This window comes from Quercus robur, chromosome 5 (genome assembly GCF_932294415.1).
Source record: "Quercus robur chromosome 5, dhQueRobu3.1, whole genome shotgun sequence".
Classification (NCBI taxonomy): Eukaryota; Viridiplantae; Streptophyta; class Magnoliopsida; order Fagales; family Fagaceae; genus Quercus; species Quercus robur.
Genome location: NC_065538.1, coordinates 4,474,068 through 4,485,925, shown reverse-complemented (window position 1 = coordinate 4,485,925; position 11,858 = coordinate 4,474,068). Strand labels below are relative to the sequence as shown.

At 31.0% G+C, this 11,858-nt stretch overlaps 1 protein-coding gene across 1 annotated transcript; it reads right to left on the bottom strand.

Moving 5' to 3' along the window:
- Positions 1-1,181: 1,181 nt before the first annotated feature.
- On the bottom strand, positions 1,182-11,482 carry LOC126724899 (uncharacterized). The gene is made up of 3 exons (XM_050429326.1): positions 11,360-11,482; positions 11,115-11,269; positions 1,182-3,364 (listed from the first exon to the last, which is right to left on the bottom strand). The coding sequence occupies exons 2-3, from the start codon at positions 11,244-11,246 to the stop codon at positions 1,313-1,315; spliced, it is 2,184 nt and encodes a 727-aa protein (XP_050285283.1). The 5' UTR covers positions 11,247-11,269; positions 11,360-11,482; the 3' UTR covers positions 1,182-1,312.
- Between the last annotated feature and the right edge of the window lie 376 nt (positions 11,483-11,858).

Genomic DNA, 11,858 nt, shown 5'->3' with positions numbered 1-11,858 from the left:
GATGAAACCATGGAGAAGATTTTGATGACTGAAAATTTAGAAGCTAACTGAGAGACCAAGAGGGAAGAGAGATTCAGGAGAAAGAGGTAGAGGGATGTGTGTGTTTGTGTTTGAGTGTGAAAGAAGAGGGGTAGTTGGTCAAGAGAGAGAGAGAGAGAGAGAGAGATATTTTTGAGGTTGTGTGGTTGAGAATGAGTGGGTAGGTAGGGGTGTCACGTGTGGATCTAAAAATTTGACCCTTCGTTGTTTCTTTTTTGTTTTTGTTTTTTGTTTTTTGTTTTTGTTTTTGTTTTTTTTTTTTGTTTTTTGTGTGTGTAGGGGGGGGGGGGTAAAGGTTATGGTGTAATACCTAAAGTACCAACCTACAGTTGAACCTTCACTCCAATTCCCAATTGGACTTGAGCTTGTATAGACTTCTTCCCTTTGCATGGATTTCAGTATGTGATTAACTTCCCAGCAGCTGAAGTTTGTTGTTGGATGAAAAGTTCTTCACTTCAATATATATAAAAGATCTAGAAGCACTTGGTTACAAAATTCTAAAGCACACAAGAATGTAGTAGCTTCTAGAAATGTATATGAGTTCTCTAGATGACTTTAAAATAAAGCTTTTATACCGTTTAGGAGTTTAGTGTATGAAACCCTAGTAATCCAATTCATCATGAGCCCAAAATCTTATCTGAGATTTCTAGATCTGCATAACTCGATAGATCGAGAAGTGTCGAGCTAGTGTCAGGGTCCTTCGTTTAATCTCAATAGATGCTAGTGTTGAGCTTGTGTCGAGACTAGTACCGAGGTTCGCTTATTCAGCATTTCTTCAATTGTTTTTTGGTACAATTTTTATGTCTTCAATAATATCAATTGTCTTGATTACCCAACATACTTCATACTACTCTAGAAACATTTTAAATCTACCTAATTACAAGTAAAGTGCATTCTGTTAAATAATATGCCAACACAAAAATATGACCCTAATATGGTTAAACCTTGTTTTTTAACCAGATGGGTTAACCATGTTTTTTAGCCAGATGGAGCACCCCTTAAATTTATAGCGTACATTGAATCCATAAAGAAAATCCATATGAAAAACTTTGGATAATAAATTTTTATTGGTAGAAGAATTATAATAAATTCTCAAGGAATAGCACTTGAGGATAATATATTGTCATATTGTATTCGACGCTCAAAACAAAACAAAAAAAAATAATAATAATAATAATAAGAATTGTCAATGCTTTATTTTGTATGTAAAACCACTTCACATACTTTTTAGCAAAAAAAAAAAAAAAACACTTCACATACTATAAAATCTTATTCAATGCACAACCAACATAGCCCTTGCATGGCCCTTGGAAATTTGAAACTGCTCAGTTATACCAAGATGCGACATAAGAAGCCAGAAATGAGTGAATAGCTCTCCGCCTCGGATGAGCTGCTGAGCATGATGGTTCCATCGACACTTTGTCGCAGCATAACACAACATTTCAACCCATACATGACTTACCAACTCCCACTTCTTTTGATACTCCATGCATTGCAATGATTTAGCGAGCCTACATCCATCGAATAGCACCGACTTGCTTCTATCTCCTTTCACTATAGATGGAGGAATTTCAGTGCTCACTTCAAGTAACTTTATGCATGCTTGGTTTTCATCAAATATAGATTTTCTTTCTGAGAAAAATTCATCGGCCTCAGCGCATGTGTCTTGGAACCTGATTTGTTCAATCCCATTAGGCAGCAAAATAGGACGCATGACTAGAAGATATAGCATATAGTCAGATAATGACTTGCTGGCTTCATAATTTGGACAATTAACAGAGTTGTTTGAGTTTGTGTTCCAATCAAAATAATAACATAGGGTTGTTGCAATATGCCAGAGAAGAATGCTTTGGTCAAATTCTGCCTCAACGCTGTCTTGGAGTGTTTTACGATTTTCTTTGCTCAGTTCATAAAAGCATTTTGCATCTTTAGGAACCTCCTCAGATTCTACTTCAACGTCCTCATTTTGTTTTTTATTCTTTTCTTTGTTAATGCAATCAAGGCATTTTGCACGTTTAAGAACCCGCTCACCCCTACAAGCACATAATTCCTTGCAAACCTTAAGTTCTAAGGCAAACTTCGATTTCTCTAGAAGGTGCTCAAATATCAATTTCTTCAAATCCACAGGAACATCCATTGACTTTTCATATCGATGCTTCTCTAACAACTCATAATGGAATAAGAACCTCTGGATAGCACTGCAAGCGGGTTTCTTCACTTTCTTGCGATGAAGGCAATATGTTATTAGGTTGTATTGTCCCATGGTATTGGACCACCTCTTTTTTGGAACCAATAATGGAACTGATGAAATGGAATTGTACCAGAGATCCACCATTGCAGTCTTGTGCTTACTCAACCAAAGCATTGACCAGTCTGAGGTAAGTAATATCAACACTGAATATATCTCTAGGAAGATGGCTCCACCCAGCAAAACATAAGTGACCATTCTCTCCTCTCTTGAGTAGACACTCTTGTCATCAACGACAATGGCGAAAACCAAAAGCACAATCACGGTAGACGAGAAACTGATAAGACGTAGAATGCCACCCACTAGGGAATAAACCTTGTAAGCCTTTGTGTAAAACACATCGTACATGAATCCTAGCTCAACCTCAATCACTTTGAAAGCTTCTTCAAATTGTACTTTTTGAAAGAAGGATTGGCTGTTCTTTATATCTTGGATGCTCAGGATGAGATCAGAAAATAGCTGCTTGAAAGTCTTGAACAATTCATAGGCACAATGAAGAGAGTGTGCATCAGCAATTTTGGCATTTGCTGGCTTTGGAATGGAAATGTCTGATACAATAGGAGCTTCAATGAATGTACCTGATGTAACGTCGAACCCCTCCTCTTTCTTCGAGCGGTATTCTTCCATGTATCTGGCATAATTGGGACCTGGATCAGGACGACGTAGCGTCGTTGCTTTAAAGTTTTCACTGCTCGCCGACCTCAAAACCCAGATTCTCTCCCCAATCTTAATTATCCCGGGAATCATCATTGTAACTGTAAGAATATTAAGCACGGTATTTTCCCAAGCTCTGATGATGACAAACACAGTCACTCCTACCTGGCTAGCTAGTGTTAAGGCGTGCCTCCGCCACAATGCATTGTCTTCCAAGGAGTATGCTGTAATGGTGTCTGGACCAGCAAGGTGCAAGAGAAAAAATGGAGCCCAGAATGATGTTATGACAAGCTTTGTATCAATTGGCTTATTTTCGGCATTTCCTAAATTGCTGGAGATTATACTCAACGAGACTGTTGCAAACCAGCTTGCTAACAGGTAGGAACTCCAAAGGAGGAGGATGAGGTTGTTGCTGGTTGAAACCTTGTCGAATATAATACGTGATAAGAGCAAAGTTAGTTTTATTTGATCATATCAAAAAAAAATATATTCATATTTGAAAGTACACCAATATTATTTTTAGGAAAAGTTTAATAAAGTGGCAGTTTATAAACTGTTATATTCTCTGATATATAATTATTTTAAGATGTGGTATAATGTATAATTTATTTTCTAAATTTTATATGTTGTAGATAATTTGTTCTCCTCAAAAATTAAAGAATTTCTAAAACTAATTTTTGTCTCTATGTTTTTCCAAATATATAGTTTTTGAGATATATATATATATATATATAAAGTGGTCGATATTCTTATAACTATTATTATTATACATTATATTTTCCTAACTTCTTTTGGTTCAACTAAAATTTTTAAGTTTCAAATATATTATTCAAATTTCTCATTTAAGGAGATTATCATGATAATTAGAACTTATATATTACTCAAAAAAATTGATGGTATTCTTAACCCAAACATGTTTTTGCCCAATCTTAAGTAAGTATACTAAAGTGGACTGAAGTGGACCAAATTGGACTAACATGGAATAAATTGGCTGAATTCGATTGGAATGGTCTAAATGTATCGAAGTAGACTGAACTAGACTAAAATGGGTTAAAGTGAAATAAATTGGACTGAAATGGATCGTAGTGGTTGAATTGGACCAGACTAGACAAAAATGGACTAAAGTGGACCAAATAGACCCATGTGGACCGAAAAAGATTGAAGTAGACCAAAGTTGACCAAAATGGACCAAAGTGGACTGAAATAGACCGAATGATGAACCATAATTTGTAAACATAACTCAAAAAATTAATAATAATTATAATAACTAGTCTCTAACCCGTGCTATGCACGAAAACCTACCTATTTGTGAAGTAGACTAAAATAATTTTATAAAATCTTAAATTGATTAAGAAACTACACCATTACACGAAAACCTACCTATTTGTGAGATAGACTAAAATAATTTTATAAAATCTTAAATTGATTAAGAAACTGTACTATTACATGATTTACTCTTGTATGACTTCAATTTGTGTTACAATATGATGAATAAATCATTGCTTGAACGTGCAATGGCTTACAAAAAAATTGTCAGATAATTTCAGATACTGCAAAAAAATAACTTAAAAATTCAGATATTAAAACTTCTAAAAGACTAAAAAATATTAAAGAATCAAATGATTCACGGCTTAGAAATTATTGAAACAAAGAAAAATATATATGACTAAAAAATAGAAAAATATAAGAAAAAGATTGGGTTACATTAAAAAAAAAATAATCCACGGCTATAAGTTTGCACCCTATCATAAAATATCACGTTTGTGAAGTAAAGAGATAATAATAATAATAATATCAACGTTTGAGTTTGAGTTTCAATTGAACTTGTTAGAGAGATAAAATTTCACTCCTTGTTAAGTTTGGATTAAACAAAAATAATTTTGTTTAAAAAAATGATGAATTTGAGTTTCAACTAGACTTGTTAGAGAGATAGAGTTCTACTCCTTGTTAATTTTGGACTAAACAAAAATAATTCTATTTTAAAAAAAATCATAATTTTATTTAAATATTGTGCTGACATGGAAAATTATGAGAATTTCAAAGGCTTTGGTTATATATATATATATATATATATATAGATATATATAAAGTGATGTAAAATCATAATCTATATTAAGTAATGTATTCCAATGTGATGAAAGTGGTTTGTTTTTGAAGTAATATCAATAAGATTTGTTATTACATTAATATTTTAAACTAAATTATTAAGCATACGATCTGTGATTCTATGTGCTTGTTGAAGGTTTTATAGGCCATTCTTTTACTAGCAGTAGAATTTGTCTTTAACCAGTCTTCTAGACATCGTAAAAATTGTGGTAGAAGTTTAATTATAAAGGAAGGAAAGTTATAGAGAAGGAAAACTGGAAATGACAAACATCTTTCAGGAATAAAAATTTGGAGATAGTGATTGTCGTGTACTATTAAAGAAACTTAACCTTTGTGAAGTATTGACTATAGAGTGATTGTCGTATACCGTTGCGCTTTTGAAGTCATCTCATTCTTAAGAAATTGTTGTCTCACATCATTCTTCTTTGAAAACTATGATATAAAGGTGTCGCATACTCACTTTTCAGGATACAAGCTGTAATAAATCTTGTCCCTGTGAGTATCACTCATGCATTTTAACCACTAGTTATAATTCTAGTTGTTGAGCATTATAAAGCTATCAACAGCTTGGAGATCTATCATCGTGACTTGGTGAAATACTTCCCACCATCAAGTTTGGTCTAAACCATAAGCATCACAGTCCCCAAACTGTACACAAGTAAAATGAGAGCCTCCAAAGATCGGTTTTTTATTGATTTATAGAAAGCATATATGATAGGGTTGGATTCCTGAAGAGGTTATGTGGTGGGTTTTGGAAAATAAAGGAGCTCCTCTCAAATATATTAAGCTGATTAAGGATATGTAGAATAGAACAGTTACTAGTTTAAGAACAAGTAAGTTTCCTATCATTATAGGTTTGCATCAAGAATTAGCATTAAGTCCATATCTCTTTACACTAGTGATGGATAAACTCACTAAATCGACCCCAGAGAAAGTGCCTTGGTGTATTCTTTTTGGATATGATAAAGTTTTAGTGAATGAAACTAAAAATGGAGTTCATGCCAAATTAAAATTTTGGTGAGACACTCTAGAGTCTAAATGTTCTTGGTTAAGTAGGATTAAAACATATTACATGGAATATAAATTTAGTAAAAAAAATACAAACAAAAATGAAAGGGTCATAAGACTTTATGGTCAAGAGATAATAAAAAACGATAGCTTTCGATATCTTGGATCAATAATTCATAAAGATTGAGAGATTGAAAATGATGTGAATCATAGAATAAGAGTATGGTGGATGAAAGGGAGAAGTGCATCAAGAGTGTTGCGAGATTATAGAAGTAGCATATTCATAAAATGAGTGTAGTTTAATTGAGAATATTGAAGTGGATGAAAATACACAAAAAGATAAGGTTCAAAATAAAGAAAATTGGTTAAAACTAACTTAAAAGATGAGTGAAAGTTGCTTAGAATGGTTGGATCATGTTTAGAGGTGAGTGACTAATGCATCATTAAGAAAGAGCGAGGAAAAAAAAAATAGCATTAAAGCAAACAATACTTTTATTTCTTTAAGGAAACTTTGAAACAGGGACAAACATACAGTAGGGTAGAGGGGGGCCATGCGCCCCCCCCCCCCCCCCCCCCCCAACAAAAAAAAAACTAGTATATACATATAAGCTGAAAATTTGTGAGTTGTGACCGTAGTTTGTGTTGTGTTTGACTGTTTGTGACTCTTTTTTTGTTTTGGTTTTATACTTTTATTAACTTTGTTTGAGCTGGTGAGTACTACATAACTTTGTTTGTGGTAGCTAGTAATGAAGGCATAACTTTATTACTCTATGTGAGTACTATGTCTGAGCTTGAGACCACAAAGTCTTTGGTATTGAGTCATTAAATTTTGTCTTTGTCACTTTGTGTGGTGTGGGCTATGTGGCCAATATATTATATATATGAAATTTTGTTTGTCTCTTGTGATTTAATTTAATTCTTTGTGTGGTTGTGATTTAAGTCTTTGATTTTGTACATTAAGAAGGAGATTGTTGCAAAATATGGTACATAATCAATCATAGATGACTTTAGAGATTTAAAAGAGCGTCGAGTTCAATTTTGATAAGTGTGTTAAAATGCTTAAGAAACACTTATTTTGTATGTTATACTTTGTTGATGTATTTTATAATATGAAATGTTTAAGAAATACTTATTTTGTATGTAGTATTTTGTTGAATATGAAATAGATGTTAATTTTTATTTTCATAATTTTTTTTTTTTTTTTGGTTTTAAGCTTGGTCCCCCCAAGGTTCGAATCCTAGTTCTGTCCCTGCTTTGAAAGTAAACTTGTTTTTTTTTTATAGAGAGCCAAGAGAAGCCCCCACACCACATGACAAAGCTTTTTTTACGCTCTCCAACACGCTTGATCCAATAAACCGACTCACTTAAAAGACCACTTGCACAAACCTCACTCTTTAGACACTTTGAGATATTTTGCTCCAAAAAATAAAAAATAGTCTCCTTTTCTTTTTTTTAGAGGGGCAATTAATTATTTTTGATATTGGGATTGGTATTTGAGGATGTCAATGGATTTAAAAAATATAAAAAGTAAATTTAAATTAAAAATAAAAAATAAAAAGCTAGAGGTTTTGAAGGTAAGAACATTTTGTTCATCAGCTTATGTAAAAATCTTCGTCTATTTTAGTATAAATTTTTTTTTCTATTTTATATATTCACTTTTCAAAAGCACCTAAATCAGATTATATATATTATACTATATTTCATTAAAAAAAAAAAAAAAAAAAAAAACCTTTTTTCTTTCTATTTTACACAATCACTTATCAAAAACACCTAAATCGGACTATCTATGTTATTTTACATTTCATTAAAATAACTTTTTTTATTTTTATTATTTTCTCAAATCATCTCTCTCTGTTAGATTCTATGACTTTAGGAATTAAATGTATTAGAACTTTATTATGTATTATGTTGGCAAACCATGATTAAAACATAAAGTCCAGGTTAGGCTTGCTCAAAGTGTGTTTATGTGTAAAGTTGAAATCGAGTGATTGCAAAATTTACTGGACTAAATCTACAAGGCTCGATTGATCGAAAATTAGATTTAATCAATCGAACCTCGTGCAGATTATTTTTTCTTCAGAATTTCCAACTCAGCCCATGCCCGTTTGACGTGTAGGGTTTTATGTTTTACTCCAAGTATAAAAAGAAAAACCCTAGCTACGTTTTTGAAGTCTTTTGATGTGTTGTGTGTTAAATCTCTTGTAAGATTTAGAGGTGTTTACCTTCATACACACTTACGTTATCAAGATCAAGATTCATGTCAAGAACTTTGTGATTACTTCAGTTGTTGCATAAAGAATTTAAAGAAGATCTGAAACCTTTGAGTGGAGTTTCAAAGTCACAAGTGGGAGTACTTGTGGTTGCAATGGATCAAGGAAAGAAGTAGTCCATGGACTCGAAGCTATTATGTGGTCGTGGTAGTAAGTTTTTTATTCGAGGTAACAATAGGATGTTAGTAGTCTAAGTCTTATTGTACAAACTTCAATTCTTTCATAGTGGATTTATTTTACCTTGAGAATAAGTAGGTTAAATTCTCCCCAAGTTTTTTACTGGTTTGGTTTTCCCAAGTTATCATATTGTGTGTTCTTTATTTTTCCGTATTACTTACATGATATGATTTGAATGTGTTAACCTAGATCTGAATAATTTATCTAAATAATCATTTGCCTAAATAATTAGGTTAAACAACTTATTTTTTAAGGGGTCTAAAAACGTACACTCTCTTTCTCTTTGAATAAAGAAAATATTAAAAAAAATATTTGCCTATGAACACTAACTATATAAATATACATGGTTACTTTATCTAGAATCATATTTTGTGCAATTTTGTATAGGTTGATGTGGGTGTTTTTAAAGGTTAGTTGGACAAATTGTGAAGCTTATGCTATTTTAGATAGACCAATTTTTTTTTTTTTTTTTAAGGAAAAAGACATTGAAAATATTATTAAGAGGCACATAAATCAGCTACAATAATAGAATTAATATCTGGAGGAACAAACTTCATTGAATATTATTAAGAAACTGGTAAATCAACTACAACAATAGAATTATAATATCTAGAGAAATAAACTTTATAAAAAAAATAAAAATAAAAATATAAAAAAGCAAAAACGATAATTTTCCTAGCTAAGGCGTGAACAACAACAAATTCTTGGACTGATATAAATGTTTTAAGAATACTTCAAAGTATTTTTTGGACTTCGACATACTTTTTGTACCTTTAAAAGTCAAATTTAAGGGTGAGCACTTTTGGATAACTTTTGGATAATTGCTGAGAGTTTGCCTAATGGGTGGATATGATTGCATGGTTTTTGTTAATCAGTCAATTACTAAGTATATAGTATCATTAATATGGATTGATGGAATTGGGTCATTGTATAATTTGTTTTAAGTAGGACTTGTGGATCTAAGAAGTAAATATTGGGAGAGAAGTATGGAAATTTTGTAAGCTTGCTTGAGGTAAGTAACATTTTTCTTGATTAGTTATATTTTACTTAACACATAAGTTTCTATTTAACTATTTTAGAAACATTAATTTTTATAAAAATAAAAAATAAAAAGATTTCTTCCTTATTATAACATTATTTAGTCAAGGAAAAAAATTAATTATAAATTATTGGATTTTTTTTTTTTTTTTTTTGAAAGGAAATTATTGGATTCAATTGATTAGTTAATTAAGATTTCTTTTTTCCAAACTTGGATCAAGCATATGTAAATTTTGTGAAAGGCACCAAAAATTTGAATGACATATACACTTGAATTATGACTTTTAGATATGGCTAAATGAAATGGGATGTATTCTGAAATTAATCGTAAAGTTTGGTCATGCTATAGATTCTACTAATGCGGCTATGAATTGGCACAAAAACCACCTTTCCAAGAGCATATCATGATCAGTCATTATTTTGGGCCTAATCAAGGGATACAACGTGGCCGTAATTATAAAAATTGTGAAGTACATGAAATATGATTGGATATAGGCAGTAGTTAAGCCATGAATTTTAATTCAAGGGAGTAAGATTAAAATAAATATTAAAGTCAATATTTTTTTCCAAAAAAATTTTTTAACATAAGAAAAAATTGCTTAATTAAAAAAAAAAAAATATATATATATATATATATTTGATCAACATACATTATTTTAACATAAATGTAAGTTATAATTTATTTTTTCGTGCTTGTTTTCAATTTATTTTCGGAGTCTACTATTAGAGTTAGTACAATCATTAATATTTTTATGCTTAAGCTACATCATAAGTTAAGTTGACTACAAGCATATATTTCAAACAACAACAAAAATATAAATAATAAATTGTCATTGATATATGAATTTAAAAGATCGATCTAAATATAAGATATTAAGAAGAATGATTTAAATAATTAAAAATAAAATAAAAGTAAATTAAGTTAGAAGCATGACAAATGTAATCGTACACTCAAAATTTTTAACTATTCTATATATGCCTTGATGTTTTACATAGGTTGTATGACGTTTTTATTTTTTATACTCTCTATCTTAAATATTTCCAACTATAAAATTGTGGATGAATTGTAAAATGCCTCAAAAAGTATAAAACATTATAAAAGATTATTTCTTTAAAAAGAAAAAGAAATTTATAATTTGACACATTGGTTAAGTAATGTTATGATAATATACATTCTTATAATTTTAAGGTTACATATATAAAATTTTTTTTCCCTAGATAAAGAGAGGTAAAAAAAAAAAAAAAAATCAATACAAACTTTTTGAGTTTGGAATATTATTAAAAAAAATAAGAATATAATTTTGCAAGAGGACCTATTTAAACTTGCTTCTAGTCAGTTAAGTCACTTAAGTGAGAGACTTTAAAGCTTCTTGGTCACTCTTGTTTAATTGATGGCAAAATCAACCTTTTACAAACCTTCTAGATATTCTAAAAATTGTGGCCCTAGAAAAGTTCTACAAGACGCAAAATAGATTTCAGTTTTGAAAAAAAAAATGGTGAGAGAAACTTCTAAAAGAGATATATATAGAGAGAAAGAAAATTATAGAACTGGATGAAGATGCTTTGTAACAAACCTTTCTCCTATATCCCATCACGATGAGGATGGTTTGAAAGGTAAGGCTAAGTACAACCATAGCCTGTATCTCCCGTTCACCGAAAATTCTTCTCAATCTCTGTGAGAAAATGTCGAACAACTTTAACATCATTGTCAAATTCAAACTGCTGCCCACTGAAAAATGGCACATATATATGCATTTGTTAGTTACTAAGTAGGAAGAACACACACACACACAGAAGTAAATGATTAAGGCTACTTTACCTGTAACTAATGTATTAGAGCTTTTGCTGGTTTTCAATCTTCCCAAGTGACAAGGGGTTCCCTAGCTATCTTGTAGATATATGCATGGGTTTGAACTTTGCTGAACTCAAAAACTGCCACAAAGTGTGGTGATATTTTATTGGGTTTGTAAGCCAATCTAGCGTATATATATATATATATATATATATATAACTAAGCAACTACTTACAGTGATTCTCGAGTCCATGACACGGAAGATGAGAATTTTTTCTGTGGCGTGCTTCCCTTGATTTAGTATGAATTCTTCGGTACATGAGTTTTGCTTTCACTTTATTCTTTAATATTTGTTCGAACGGAAAGAAAAGAAAAACATACAAAAGAAGAAACACGGTTCTTAGGACAATTCTTCAATATTTGTTCGGACGGAGAGAGAAGAAAAACATACAGAAGAAGAAACACGGTTCTTAAGATATTATTCTTCAATATTCTAGACTTCTAGTGCTCATATTTTAATGCAAGA

What these genes read in the sequence shown, in the direction of transcription:
- LOC126724899 (XM_050429326.1), bottom strand. Translation starts at nt 11,246, where the DNA reads ATGATGTTAAAGTTGTTCGACATTTTCTCACAGAGATTGAGAAGAATT. An exon ending in TGATGGGATATAGGAGAAAG is followed by an intron (nt 3,365 to 11,114) that starts GTTTGTTACAAA and finishes ATATTCGACAAG; the next exon opens with GTTTCAACCAGCAACAACCT.